Source organism: Chinchilla lanigera, unplaced genomic scaffold, assembly GCF_000276665.1.
Source record: "Chinchilla lanigera isolate Chin_1 unplaced genomic scaffold, ChiLan1.0 scaffold00057, whole genome shotgun sequence".
NCBI classification, from domain to species: Eukaryota; Metazoa; Chordata; class Mammalia; order Rodentia; family Chinchillidae; genus Chinchilla; species Chinchilla lanigera.
The window spans coordinates 4930397-4944766 of NW_004955458.1; the positions used below are offsets into that span (position 1 = coordinate 4930397).

General features: G+C 63.5%; 1 protein-coding gene across 1 annotated transcript in view; it reads left to right on the plus strand.

Annotated features, from left to right (window-relative positions):
* The window catches only part of Lrp1 (low density lipoprotein receptor-related protein 1), an 80509-nt gene extending 68966 nt beyond the window's left edge, over positions 1-11543 (plus strand). The window contains exons 66-89 of the mRNA XM_005397348.2: positions 322-444; positions 579-704; positions 1084-1200; positions 1831-1937; positions 2029-2161; positions 2928-3047; positions 3143-3265; positions 3526-3666; positions 3745-3879; positions 3959-4078; positions 5006-5274; positions 6446-6624; positions 7039-7145; positions 7399-7515; positions 7935-8111; positions 8252-8392; positions 8491-8664; positions 8920-9081; positions 9415-9589; positions 9753-9854; positions 9971-10035; positions 10147-10237; positions 10345-10489; positions 10610-11543. Of these exons, the coding sequence (XP_005397405.1) occupies positions 322-444; positions 579-704; positions 1084-1200; positions 1831-1937; positions 2029-2161; positions 2928-3047; positions 3143-3265; positions 3526-3666; positions 3745-3879; positions 3959-4078; positions 5006-5274; positions 6446-6624; positions 7039-7145; positions 7399-7515; positions 7935-8111; positions 8252-8392; positions 8491-8664; positions 8920-9081; positions 9415-9589; positions 9753-9854; positions 9971-10035; positions 10147-10237; positions 10345-10489; positions 10610-10750 (3290 nt within the window). The 3' untranslated portion in view covers positions 10751-11543. The remainder of the gene's footprint in view (positions 1-321; positions 445-578; positions 705-1083; positions 1201-1830; positions 1938-2028; positions 2162-2927; positions 3048-3142; positions 3266-3525; positions 3667-3744; positions 3880-3958; positions 4079-5005; positions 5275-6445; positions 6625-7038; positions 7146-7398; positions 7516-7934; positions 8112-8251; positions 8393-8490; positions 8665-8919; positions 9082-9414; positions 9590-9752; positions 9855-9970; positions 10036-10146; positions 10238-10344; positions 10490-10609) is intronic.
* Positions 11544-14370: the final 2827 nt, after the last annotated feature.

A 14370-nucleotide genomic window follows, 5' to 3' on the forward strand; every position in this document is an offset into this window, starting at 1 on the left:
CAATAGAAAACAAAACACAGCCAGGCATGGCGGCGCACACCTGTAATCCCAGCACTTGGGAGGCTGAGGCAAGATCATTTCGAGTTCAAGGTCACCCTGGGCTACAAAGTGAGCTCAAGACCAGCCTGAACTGCACTACAAGACCCTGTCTCAAAAAGACCAAAAAAAAAGACAATAAAACGCACTCAGACTGGGGAAAAGTCATTCCTTCCCCCTAGGAAATTGCGTCAGAGCAGGCAGGACCTGCAGGAATGGGGAGACTGTGACCCACTGCTGGGAGAGGTTTAGGAGGCGGGCCTCACTTTCTCACTCCCCCTGCAGCCGAGGTGACCTGCGCGCCCAACCAGTTCCAGTGCTCCATCACCAAGCGCTGCATCCCGCGCGTCTGGGTCTGCGACAGGGACAACGACTGTGTGGACGGCAGCGACGAACCGGCCAACTGCAGTGAGTTGCCGCGCGCACCCCCGGGGAGCCGCCCTTCCCCGCGGCGTCTGCCTGCCGCTGCCACCACCCCACAAGCACACCCCCAGCCCGCCCCTGGGAAGGGCCTCACCCTGTCCCGTGCCCGCACCCTGCAGCCCAGATGACCTGTGGCGTGGACGAGTTCCGCTGCAAGGACTCGGGCCGCTGCATCCCAGCTCGCTGGAAGTGTGACGGAGAGGACGACTGTGGGGACGGCTCAGATGAGCCCAAGGAGGAGTGTGGTGAGCAGGGCCACGCCCAGGCAGGCGCGCTGCAGGGCTGCGGGGCGGGTGCAACGTCCGCTGGCGGGCGGAGGCCTAGGCTGCCTGTGGCTGGGCTTGCAGTGCCTGCCTCGCCCCGCACCTCCTGACTCCCCTGCTGCTGCCCGGCCACACTTGTGCAGCAACTTCCCTGCCTGCGCTGGGGGAGCGGTTCGCCTCCTCCCCAAAGTGGCCGCACCAGGCACACGCTCACGTCTCCTGCCCTGAGCCTCCTAGACCCTGCGAGGCAGGCTGGGCTCCCCAAAGCTGGGCCTGCTCAGCCTGCCCTGCGTACCCCTCCCCTCCTCCGTCCCACCTGCGCCTGCTGAGACCCCAGCATCTCCCCAATCTCGCCTCTCAGATGAGCGCACCTGTGAGCCCTACCAGTTCCGCTGCAAGAACAACCGCTGCGTGCCGGGCCGCTGGCAGTGCGACTACGACAACGACTGCGGGGACAACTCCGACGAGGAGAGCTGCAGTATGTCCCCGCCCCGCCCTGGGCACGCTTCCCCGGCCTCAGCAGCTGCCCCCAGGCAGGGCTGGAGCAGGCTCCGCCTCCCAGGGCGGGGGCCGGGAGCCCCTCCTCCTCACCCACCCCACTCCATGTTGTGTGCTGAGTTTGTGCCATTTCACCTCATCTCACGTTTCTCTCCATTTCCACACTGTCCTCTTGGGGCTGCAGAGGTAGGTGTCTCTGATGTGCCCCCGCCCCCGCCACATCCCCGCCTCTGCCCCAGAGCCCACCGTGCCCTGCCGTGCCTCTGCCCATCGCCCCCACTGGCCTCCCCCAGACCCGGTGCTTGTCTTAGTGGGCTTGTCCCTCCCTCCCTCCCTCCCCCACACCGTGTGCCCCGAGGGCAGGGCCAGGGACTTCCCCCCTCTGCTGTGTGTCTGTCCCCGGGGGGGTCAGGGTGAGTACCCCTTGCCCTGACAGTCCCGGGAGAGTAGCCAGGTGGCTCCCGGGTGTGAGTGAGCATCTTGGTTATTGTGCCACTCAGCTGTGGCCCTCAGGGACACAGGGGTGGGCCTTGGGCTCGCCCTGTCACTTCTGAGGGCTGAGTGCCCGCGCCCACCCTGCTGGGGCCTGTCTCTCCCCGTCCCTCCCCAGCCCCCCGGCCCTGCTCCGAGAGTGAATTCTCCTGTGCCAACGGCCGCTGCATCGCCGGGCGCTGGAAGTGCGACGGAGACCATGACTGTGCGGACGGCTCAGACGAGGTGAGCAGGGGACCGGGGGCGAGCGGGACGGCTCGGAGGCATGAGGGCCCGGCCGCCGGAGCTGACCAGGCCGCCGGCTCCGTGCCCGCAGAAAGACTGCACCCCTCGCTGTGACATGGACCAGTTCCAGTGCAAGAGCGGTCATTGCATCCCCCTGCGCTGGCGCTGTGACGCGGATGCCGACTGCATGGACGGCAGTGACGAGGAGGCCTGCGGCACTGGTGGTGAGCCCTCCCCTCCCACTGCCCCTGCCCCTCACGCGGCCCTGTGATGCCCACGTTCTTTCTTTCCTGCGTTCATCTCCCACGCAGCAGGCACTTACCGAGCCTTTACCCCGTGCCCGGCGCGGTCCTGGGTGTTGGGGACACAGCAGTAGAAACAAGAGTCAGGGCTGTTAGGTTCGCTTCCGTGCAGGTTTCACCTCGCCCAGGGGTCAGGACCAGGTGGGCAAAATCCAGCAGAAGCCAGTGTGCCGTCTGTGTGGGCCTCGTCCCCAAGGCCCCTGTCCCCAAGTTGGCTGCCCTGAGGGGCCGAGTCCTGCTGGCTTTCCTCCCCTGGGACCGTGAGCCAGTGCCCGTCCCTCCCTGGCAGACGTGCCCGGGCACTGCAGCCCGAGAGGCATTGTGAAGCCCGCCTGGAGCGAAGGTTGGACTGGAGCAAGGCCAACCGCGAGGGCAGGTGTCTGGTAGGCTGAGGACTGGGCCCAACCCAGGTCCCCTCCACACCAGGGCTGCTGCGTGCCTGCCACGTCCTCCAGAGGGACAGTGCCCTGGAGTCCCCCTGGATATTTCCCCGAAACAGCCTCTGCGCCCCTAAACACCAGAGGGGCCCTTTCGCTCCTCTGCCTACCCAGGTTGCTAATTAGGAGACCTGGGTCCAGTCTGGATGTGCCACTGCTTTCCCGGTGACCCTCCGGCCCTGGGCCCGCCCGTGGAGGGAAGGAGCCGGCCGAGCGCATGCTCATGCTTCCCCTTGCTGCCCCTGGCGCAGTGCGGACCTGCCCCCTGGATGAGTTCCAGTGCAACAACACCTTGTGCAAGCCGCTGGCCTGGAAGTGCGACGGCGAGGACGACTGTGGGGACAACTCGGACGAGAACCCGGAGGAGTGCGGTGAGACTGGGGGCGGGGTGCAGAGGAGCGGCCCACGCCACCACCCACCTGCCTCCTAACACTTGTCTGGCCGTGTCTCCTCCTGGCCGCCGTAGCCCGGTTCGTGTGTCCTCCCAACCGGCCCTTCCGCTGCAAGAACGACCGCGTTTGCCTGTGGATCGGGCGCCAGTGCGATGGCACCGACAACTGCGGGGATGGCACGGACGAGGAGGACTGCGGTGAGCCGGGGCCCCGCAGCGGGCGCTGCACGGCGGAGAACAGGGAACTGCAGTCAGGGAATGGCCTTGCCCGGGAGGGGCAGCCGTTCGCTTGGGAGAGAGAGAGGCGCCTGAGACGGCACTGGAGGAGGAGGTGGGGACCCCTGCAAACTGGCCAGCAGCTGGGCTCGGGCTCACCGGTACCCGTGGGGTCCTGCGGGAGGACGGAGGAGGGGCGGCATGGTCAGTACCCAAGGCCTGAAGCCCCCACCCATCCGCAGAGCCCCCCACGGCCCAGGCCGCCCACTGCAAGGACAAGAAGGAGTTTCTGTGCCGCAACCAGCACTGCCTGTCGTCCTCGCTGCGCTGCAACATGTTCGACGACTGCGGGGACGGCTCTGACGAGGAGGACTGCCGCATCGGTGCGCCCAGGCCCGCGGGGCGGCCAGGCGGGCTGTGGTGGGGGGCAGTGGAGGAGACCCACTCTCTGTCCCCCACAGACCCCAAGCTGACCAGCTGCGCCACCAACGCCAGCATGTGTGGGGATGAGGCGCGCTGCGTGCGCAACGAGAAAGCTGCTTACTGCGCCTGCCGTGAAGGCTTCCACACCGTGCCGGGGCAGCCCGGATGCCAGGGTAGGAGGGGGCACCAGGCGGGGGTGGGGGAGTAAAAAGCCCAGCTGCTATGTGCCCGTGACCCTCCTGTCGTCCCCAGATATCAATGAGTGCCTGCGCTTCGGCACCTGCTCACAGCTCTGCAACAACACCAAGGGCGGCCACCTCTGCAGCTGCGCCCGGAACTTCATGAAGACGAACAACACCTGCAAGGCCGAAGGTACAGTGGCGGGCGAGGACAGGAGGGGTGGGACCAGGCAATGCCAAGACGCCAGATGGGCCCCGATGGGTGGGTGGAATATTTCCCTCCGTGGGGCTGGGGATTTAGCTCAGCGGCACAGCACCTGCCTGGCAAGCGTGAGGTTGTGAGTTCGATTCCTGGTACCGGAAAACAAACAAACAAACAAAAAAGAATATTTCCCTCCACACACCCTTGCACAGGCACCGACCCCAGGCCAAGGCAGAGCAGGGCACAGCATGGCACAAGCAGAGGGCACAGTCCCGGGGCTGGCTCGCTAAAGAAGCTTGGTGGGGACAGCCGTGCACAGTGCACGCGCATGCTAGCCCCCCGCAGGACAAGAGCGCCCTCAGACTCACACTGGCACGCTACACTGTCACCTGTGCCCCACAGGCGTATACGCGCTTTGGCAACACGTATACCTTCCACGTGCCTTGTGCAAACACTCACACACTCGCGCACACGCATACCGGACGTGCATCTGGGTACCTGCCACACCGCAGTCTCATCCCCTGCACAGCCAGACCCTCCCGTGCCATACACATACAGCCGCCGTGCGTGGGCACCCGGAGTGCTTAGGCAGTGTGTGGCTTAGAGTGTGGTAATGCCAGCCAGAGGCCTTTGGAGGGACAGATTTCCGGGGGAGCCGGCCACACTAGGTCAGTCTGGGAAGGAGGAGGGGATGTTCAAAGCCCAGACCAGAGCCCTTAGGCCTGGCACTAGAGGGCAGATGTCTACTTCGGCCCAGAGCAGACGGTCCGATTAGCAGAGGGGCTTGCCCGAGAGTGACAGGGGCTGAGCCAGGGTGTGCCCTCCTCCCAGCTCGGGGCAGCACCCCCACAGCCTCTAGCCCTGGCCTCCCGCCCCAGCTTTGCACCTTCGCCAACACCCCATCTCCTGCACCCTCAGGCTCCGAGTACCAGGTCCTGTACATTGCTGATGACAATGAGATCCGCAGCCTGTTCCCCGGGCACCCCCACTCAGCTTACGAGCAGGCCTTCCAGGGTGACGAGAGCGTCCGCATCGACGCCATGGATGTCCACGTCAAGGCCGGCCGTGTCTATTGGACCAACTGGCACACCGGCACCATCTCCTATCGAAGCCTGCCGCCTGCTGCACCCCCCACCACCTCCAATCGTCACCGGCGGCAGATCGACCGGGGCGTCACCCACCTCAATGTAAGCTCGGCCTGTTGTAGATGGGGTGGGAGACGGGCGGTGCCCGCAGAATTCGAAGGGGACAGTGGGAGGGGGCAGGGGTGAGACTGGGAGGCGGGGGCAGTTGGGACTACATTGAGGCACAGCCACGGGTGGACAGTAAGAAGTATCTGTAGTTGGCTTTGCCACATAGCAGTGCAGGGAGCGAGCAGACGCCCTAGCATCAAAGCCCGCCTGGATGCCTCATCAAGGCCACTTGTGTCAGTCTTGGCCGATATCCTAACCACTTTGGGCCTCACTCTGTTCATCAATAGAATGAGATAATAATGCCTATCTCAGGCTGGGTGTCCTTGTGCATGCCTATAATCCCAGCACTCTTTGAGACTGAGGCGGGAGGATTGCAAGTTCAAACCCAGCCTAAGTGTTTTACGATCTAGCAAGACACTGTCTCAAAAAAATTTTAAAGGGGAGTGGGATGGGGCTAGGAATGTAGTTCACAGTAAAGCCCCTTGATTCAATCCCCAGTGCCACAAAACATAAGGTAGATGAATTAAGATAATAATATGGCTGGGTGTGGTGGTGCATGCTTGTAATCCCAGCACTTGGGAGGCTGAGGCAGGAGGCTCATCACGAGTTCAAGACCAGCCTGGGCTACAAAGTGAGCTCAAGGCCAGCCTGAACTGCATAGTGAGACCCTGCCTCAAAAAGACCAAAAAGGGGCTGGGGATTTAGCTCAGCGGCAAAAGCGCCTCCCTGGCATGCGCAAGGTCGTGAGTTCGGTTCCCGGTACCGGAGAAAAACCAAAAAAAAAAAAAAAAAAAAAAAGACCAAAAAATAATAACAATAATAATATGTATCTCTAGGCTAGGGTATGGCTGCTCAGTGGTAGAGCATGTGATTTTGCATTCAAGAAGCATTGGGTTCAATCCCCAGCACCAAAAGTGATAACAACACTGGCACCTGTTTCATACGCTTTTATTTTATTTATTTTTTGGTAAGGATTAACAAGCAAAATATGGGAGACTCTTAAGTCTGGTACATAAACTGTCGGTTGAGTCTCCTGAGAGCCTGGGGACTCCCTGGCAGCCCAGGGACATTTATTTGCATGGGGTCAGGCTGGCATATACAGCGGTGGGGGTATTGGGCGAGAAGAGAAAAGGCGGTAGCCCCTGGACCTGTGACCCCCGTTCAGATTTCAGGGCTGAAGATGCCCCGGGGCATCGCCATTGACTGGGTGGCGGGGAACGTGTACTGGACCGACTCGGGCCGAGATGTCATCGAGGTGGCACAGATGAAGGGCGAGAACCGCAAGACGCTCATCTCGGGCATGATTGACGAGCCCCACGCCATCGTGGTGGACCCGCTGAGGGGGTGCGCGAGGGTGCTGGGGGCAGGTGGGCTGGCGGTGGGCGGCCCCGGGGTGAGGGGCCCAGCACCCGCAGGCCTGCCCTTCCCCTCCCAGACTAGCCCGAGGGCAGCACCTTCTCAGGGCCTGGGTCTTCCCCAGTTGTGCGTGTGCCCGGGGCTCCAGCCAGACCTGCGGGACGGGCACCCGACTCCACTTGGCTGGCTGCTGTCGTGGCAGCCAGGCGCTGTGCTGCCCCTCTCTGCTCCGGGGTGCTCTGCCCACTCAGGCCTCTCTGGCTCGGCGCATGGGGCTTAGCACGGAACACTGCCTCCCCTCAGTGGTGTCTCCCCAAGTCCCCCTCCAGGGCCTGGCAGACCCCGTGCCTGACTCCTCTGGCCCTTGGGTCCGACCCACTGTCACACCTTCTCCCTCCCCAGCACCATGTACTGGTCAGACTGGGGGAACCACCCCAAGATTGAGACGGCGGCCATGGACGGGACCCTCCGGGAGACCCTGGTGCAGGACAACATTCAGTGGCCCACGGGTCAGTGGGGCAGGGGTGGGGTGGGGGGGCAGGCTCGCCGAGCCCAGTGGCTGCTGCATTCACACAAAAGCTGGAGAGGGAGAGGCTTAGGGTGGGATTAGGCAGCCAGCCTTGGAAGCTTCTCCCTGCACGGCGGCGCTGGGAATGGTCACATGAGCAGGGGGAGCTGTCCTGGAAGGAGCCGATTCTGCTTCTGCGCCCAGCCTGGTGTGGCACAGACGGAGCCCTCACCGCGTTCCCTGCCCTCCCCCAGGCCTGGCTGTGGATTATCACAATGAACGGCTGTACTGGGCGGATGCCAAGCTTTCGGTCATCGGCAGCATCCGGCTCAACGGCACAGACCCCATCGTGGCTGCTGACAGCAAACGAGGTCAGAGCCGGGCAGCAGCCTCCGGCCCCGCCCTGGGCCCCCCACCCTCCCTGCTGAGCCCAGAGGCCTCGCTCCAGTGCCGCCACCCTCCCCCGCCTGGCCCCCAGCAGTCCCGCAGGCCTGGGCCACGCTGACCCTCTGGCCCCCTGTCCATCCATCATTCACCGTGCCCGTGAGACTGAGTTGCGTGGGGCAATGGGAACTTGGCAAAGCTGGGAAGAAGGCACGGAAGTTAGCCGTAGCCTCACACATCCTGGGGTGATGGGACCTTTGCCAGTGGTAGCCCCGGGAGGAGGAACAGGTGGGAGGGTGGAGGTAGCTCGCGCTGCAGGTGCTGAGCCGTGGGGACCGGCGTTCTGAAGGGCGGCGCCGGGTCCTGACATCCCTCTGACTCAGCCTGACCCCTCCTGCTCCCCCAGGCCTAAGTCATCCCTTCAGCATTGACGTCTTTGAGGATTACATCTATGGTGTCACCTACATCAACAACCGCGTGTTCAAGATTCATAAGTTTGGACACAGCCCGCTGATCAACCTGACGGGGGGCCTGAGCCATGCCTCTGACGTGGTCCTGTACCATCAGCACAAGCAACCTGAAGGTGGGGGAGAGCCTGGGGGCAGGGGCAGCCCCGGGAAACAGTCTCCAAGCGTGGCCTCAGGCCCTGTTGGGGAGTGGGGCGATCTGGGTCCAGAGGGCTCGGGAAGGGCCCTGCTCAGCGTCCACGCCCCCTCCCTGTAGTGACCAACCCCTGCGACCGCAAGAAGTGTGAGTGGCTCTGCCTGCTGAGCCCCAGTGGGCCTGTCTGCACCTGTCCCAATGGGAAGCGGCTGGACAATGGCACCTGTGTCCCTGTGCCCTCTCCAACGCCCCCTCCCGACGGTATGCTCCCCCCCCCCGCGCCCTCCGCCCCGCAGCCCCTTCTTACCCACTCCTCCGCCCTTGCCCTGGACCTGCTTCCTGACCAGCTCCTTCTGCAGCAACTCGGCCTGGAACCTGCAACCTGCAGTGCTTCAACGGGGGCAGCTGCTTCCTCAACGCACGCAGGCAGCCCAAGTGCCGCTGCCAGCCCCGCTACACGGGCGACAAGTGTGAGCTGGACCAGTGCTGGGAGCACTGTCGCAACGGAGGCACCTGTGCCGCCTCCCCCTCGGGTACGCCCCACCCGTCGGAAGCGCGTCCCGGCCCTGGCCCCAGCCCCACGCTGCTGCACCGCCCCGGGCAGTGCCTACCCTTGGCCGCCCTCGCTGCCTCCCCTCAACCTCACCCCACGCCCGCCTCCACACCCCCAGCACCTGGTCCTTCTGAAGTTCTCTGCCTTCTGCCCAGGTCCTGCCCGCTCTGTCCCTCTGCTGTGGGGCCAGGTGGTCCCCGGGCCACGGTCCCACTCACACATGCTCTCTCACCAGGCATGCCCACGTGCCGGTGCCCCACGGGCTTCACGGGCCCCAAATGCACCCAGCAGGTGTGTGCGGGCTACTGTGCCAACAACAGCACCTGCACCGTCAACCAGGGCAACCAGCCCCAGTGCCGCTGCCCACCAGGCTTCCTGGGGGACCGCTGCCAGTACCGTGAGTGAGCCGGCCCTGGGCCCAGCGGCGGGAGAGTGGAATGGGGATGGGGTGAGCTCAGGGGAGGGAAGGCAGCCACACCAGGGCCGGGCGCAGGCTGTCCGCGCTGTCTACAGAAACGTTGGCACGGCTCCCCAGAGAGTGAGCCCCCTGGCATCAGGGTTATTCAGGCAAAAGCAGAGCCCGGGCAAGATGCCCAGGGACACCCTTCTGCCCTGCAGCCTGTGCCCTGGGGACAGCAGGGCACTCAGGAGGAGGTAGGGGTCACCCACGGGACAGGGAGTCCCCCCGCGGCCGTGGGGCTTGGCGCTTCCTCTCCACTCCCGACCGCAGGGCAGTGCTCTGGCTACTGCGAGAACTTCGGCACGTGCCAGATGGCGGCCGACGGCTCCCGGCAGTGCCGCTGCACCGTGTACTTCGAGGGGCCGCGGTGTGAGGTGAACAAGTGCAGCCGCTGCCTCCTTGGAGCCTGCGTGATCAACAAACAGACTGGGGACGTGAGCTGCAAGTGAGTGGCCTCCAGCCCCCACAGCACTGCCCGGCCGGACTGCGCCCCCAAGGCCACCGCTCCCAGCCCTGTTCCCCAGCCCCCCACCACCCTGCACTGCCCTTCCTTAGCATCACAGACTCCCCTCCCCAGCCCCGCCCCAGCCTCTCCCTCCTTCCTGCAGCTGCACGGACGGCCGCGTAGCCCCCAGCTGCCTGACCTGCGACGGCCACTGCCGCAACGGCGGCTCCTGCACCATGAACAGCAAGATGATGCCGGAGTGCCAGTGAGTTGGGCCTCCCTCCCTCCCCACATCGGAACCGAACCTGTGGCTCCGGCTCGTCCGCCCAGCACAGTGGCTGTGGAGCTCACACCCACTCAGCTGCGCCCTCCTACCTGCAGGTGCCCGCCCCACATGACAGGACCCCGGTGTGAGGAGCAGGTCGTCAGCCAACAGCAGCCCGGACGTAGGTGGCGGGGGCTGGGACGGGCAGGGCTGCTGGGACCGAGGGCCGGGGGCTTCGTGCCTCCTGCTTCTGCCAGGCCTTCTGACTCAGTTTCCCACCTCCTCCGTCCAGATATGGCCTCCATCCTGATCCCTCTGCTCTTGCTGCTGCTGCTGCTGCTGGTGGCCGGAGTGGTATTCTGGTACAAGCGTCGAGTGCGAGGGTAAGCCGCCCGGAGTCTTGAAAGTTCTGGCCGTTCTTTTGCCGCCCAGCCTTACTCCCCCAGCCCACCCCACATCTGCGCCCTCTTAGGCTCCTTTCTGTCCCCAGGGCTAAGGGCTTCCAGCACCAGCGGATGACCAACGGGGCCATGAATGTGGAGATCGGGAACCCTACCTACAAGATGTACGAAGGCGGGGAACCCGATGATGTCGGGGGCCTACTGGATGCCGACTTTGCCCTGGATCCCGACAAGGTGCGCTGGAGGACAGGCTGTGGGTGGGGCAGCTGAGGTGCTGGCTTGGAGGTCGGGTGGGCTAGCCGGGGCCACGGAGCCCAGCCCCAGAGCCGCACCTGAACCTCCGTTGCTCCGCAGCCCACCAACTTCACCAACCCTGTGTACGCCACGCTCTACATGGGAGGCCACGGCAGCCGCCACTCCCTGGCCAGCACGGATGAGAAGCGAGAACTCCTGAGCCGGGGCCCTGAGGATGAGATAGGAGACCCCTTGGCATAGGGTCCTGCCCAGTGGACTCCCCCCAGAGAGCCCCTTGCCAGAGAAGTCCTTCCGTGAGCCCCCGCCAGCTCCTCCCTGGCGCTGCCGGATGTACAAATGTAAAAATGAAGGAATTACTTTTTATATGTGAGTGAGCAAGCGAGCACAGTATTATCTCTTTCCATTCTCCTCCTCCCTGCCTGCTCCTCAGCACCCCTGCCCATGCTGCCTTGGGGCGGGGGTGGCAAGGAGGGCTCTGGGGCTCCTGCAGTGTAAAGGTACGAGGGAGCCCACTCCTACCTTCCCACCAAAACGCACCGCGCCCCGCCCGTACAAGACACTTTCTCAAGGCACTCACCCCGCCCCCCAAGACCCTCCACCCCACATCACGGGGCTAATTTGGGGGCGTGGGTTGAGTTCTCTGATGCTCCTGCCCGGAAGATTTGACTCTGGCTGGGGTAGGGAGGGAAGAGTGGAGTTCTTTAGTTCTTTTGGGGGGAGGTCACCCCAAGCCCCAGCCCCTGCTGTAAGGGCACCTCTAAGATGGCCATGCGCAATACCCCTCCCAGACAGGCCCTCCCCTCTCCAGCACCCCCACCGTGGCTCCCAGGGCTGGAGACTTTCTTTGGTAACTGTCCCCCCAGCCTCCCTTCTCCTGGGAGGTCGGGTCCACCAAGGAAGGGCAAGTGGGCAGCCCCGTTTTGGGGACATGAATGTTTTAATAATTTTTGCTGAATTCCTTTACAACTAAATAACACAGATATTGTTATAAATAAAATTGTAAAAAAAAAAAAAAAGAAAAAAAAGAAAGAAAGAAAGAAAAGAAAAAGGCTGCTTGCGTCTGCCTGGGAATGTGACTCTGGGAGCTGGGGCTGCACTTGCCTGGTTCAGCCACTAGAGAGAGCCCTGCTCTATTCTGGAGGCAGGCTGGACAGGCTGCGGCCATGCCCTTCTCCAGAGACCCTGCCTCTTCATCTTGCTGTGACAGGGGACAGGTGTGGTGCTGGACTTGCCAGGAAAGACCTGCTTCTCCTAGCTGTGTGACCTTGAGCCAGTGACTGCACCCCGCGGGATCTTGTGTTCCCTTTGACTCCAGAACACTGAGATCTGTTTCTCTGCACTATCTCTTCCACTGGACGCCACTACCCCCTCTGCCCCAAGTCATCTGCCAGGATGAATACATTGGCTTGGGAGGCTCCCCAGACCTTAGGTTTGGTCCCGTGCGGCTCTCTCTGCCTGCACTGATAGCTCACTACAGGGAGACTGAGAGCTGCCCGGAGTAACACCCCGAGGGGCTGCTGGAGGGAAGGCGAGCTGGGAAGACCAGCGTGCTGCGCCCATGAGCCTGGCGGGTCTGCTAAACCCCTTCCCCAGGGGAACGGGAACAGAGCTTTAAACTGTCCAGGACCGAGCAGGGGTTAGAACCCCAACCACCCAAAAGCGAATATGAGCCACAAACGCCTGATAAACCTTTACACACTTCACAGAGGGGCAGCACGTCTTCTATTCCCTCTCCCTCGCTGGTCCCGCCTCCCCAGGGTACTGCTCCCTGGCTTCCAGTTTCCTTAGGGAGTTTATGGGTCTAGGTATTAGGTACGTCCAGAAACAAGAGCCCTCCCCTTCCTTCTCGCCCTGAAACCCCATCTCCAACCTCATCTTCCAAGCCAGCCCCGAAATTCTCCCCTGCCTTAGGGGTCCTCGAGACCCCTTAGACCCTGGGGACAGCAACCCTGCTGGGAAAAGGGGCATCCTTACAGTGCTAAGCGAGAGGCTTGTGCTCCATCTGGCCACCAGGTGGCGCCCGCACCCCTAAAGCTTGGTTTATCCTGAAGCCCAGCACAGCCCCCCTCCCCAACATACACTAATTATACACCTGCAGGGGGACCCCAGCCCAGTCTCTCACTTTCTTCCCTCGGGCTATTTTGCCACACCCGCTCCACCCTCTGCCAGCCAGCTCCCTTCCCTCCCCCAGCGCCAGCCTCCTCGCCGCCACCAGCAGCCCCACCCCCTCACCCCTCCCTCTGCCAGCCGCGCATCTGGCGCCCCCCGGGAGCCACCGATTCTCTGCCTGTCGCCTCAAGATCCTGGGCAGAGCGAGAAGGGCCCCCATCTGCGGCTCAGGAGGCATACCCCTCTGGTCAGCACCCTCCCCCTACCATCCAGGAGAGGGTCCCCCAGGGCACAGTCCTCCCAGACTTCCCACCCAGCAAGGCGGGAGGGTGCCCGAGGGCAGAAGAGAGACTGAGGCAAGCCAGGGGCAGGGGCAGATGCAGACCAAGTGGGAGACAGCGCTTTGCACGGGAGGTACAGGGGCAGAGGCTCAGACCCAGAGACAGGGGTGTGTGTGTGCTGTGTGCGTGTACATGTGCGTCCCTGTGTGGGCACACATGCATGTCACTGAAGGGAGCTGAGACTGCCAAAAGGAGGGGTGTTGGGAGGAGGCAGGCCTCCCAGAGATCAAGACCTCAGGGATGGGGATCAGCTCCCGGCCCAGACACTCAGGCTTAGGTGTGCCCCCGCCCCCGCCCCCGCCCCCGGCCACAACACTCCCTGGCTCGGGCCCTGCCTGGGTCTGCCCCTGCGCAGCCTGGCCTCAGCCGGGGCCTGCCTCTCCTCTCCGTGGTCCCTGCTTCCCGACTTCCGCCTCCCCGGGTGTCACTCTGTCCTTTCCGTGACCCTTGTGTTGATCCTGTCACATCCCATGTCTGTGGGGTACTGCCGCTGTGCCCCTGCCTCAGCGTGTCTTTTGGACTGCTAGTGTGAGTGTGTGTGTGTCCATCTCGGTGGCTATCTGCCTCCTCACTAAGGCAAGGTGGAGGGCGCTGAGTATCTGGTCAGACCTGCTTGGATCTTGGTGCATTTCTCTGCCTTTGTCACTGCTCTTGTGTGCGTAAATCAAGTGTGCCCATCTGTGTATGTCGCTACACCTCTAGGTGTGCGTGTGTCCCTGTGCATGCTGGTCTCTGGGTGTGAGTGCATTGGGCTCCGCGTGCACGCTCACTGTAAGCGTGGCAGGGCCTCTGCGGCCAGGCCTGGAGGCGTGAGTGCTGGTGGCTCGGGGCAGGGACCGGTCTCTGTCTCGGGTGTCCCTGTCTCGCACTGTCTAGGTGTGGTCTCACCACCTCAGCCCCAGCCGCGGTGCATAGCAACAGCTGACAGCTGAAGGCTCCCGGGGCAGGGAAGAGTCTAGCGGGAGGAGGGAGCTGATGAAGAAACGGCCAGAGGATGGGAGCAGGGACCGGGCTGGGAATTGGGGACGGAGACAAGGACAGAGGCCGACAGGGAAGGGGACAGGGATGGAGGAGAGCGGCGGTGAAGGATGGGACAGTGAGACGGAAGGGCTGGAGATCACACCGAGAGGCTGGGCAGGCGGCACTGGAGGGGACTTCTTTCTCCCCAGCCCCTGCGCAGGGACCCGGGCCGCGCGGGAGTGAGCCGCGAGGTCGAGGGGCAGCGGAACGGCCAGGCCAGTGTCGCCGAGGGGTCCTGAGGCCGCAGAGGTGCCGCGGGGCGGGGCGGGGGCGGCGGCGCCGTTTGTCAGCCCTATTGACAGACGTGATGGGGTTCCCGTCCGTGATCAATGATTCTCATCTCCGGGCCGAATGAGCTGCGGGGCGCCCATCCATCCCCGTCAGCGCCGG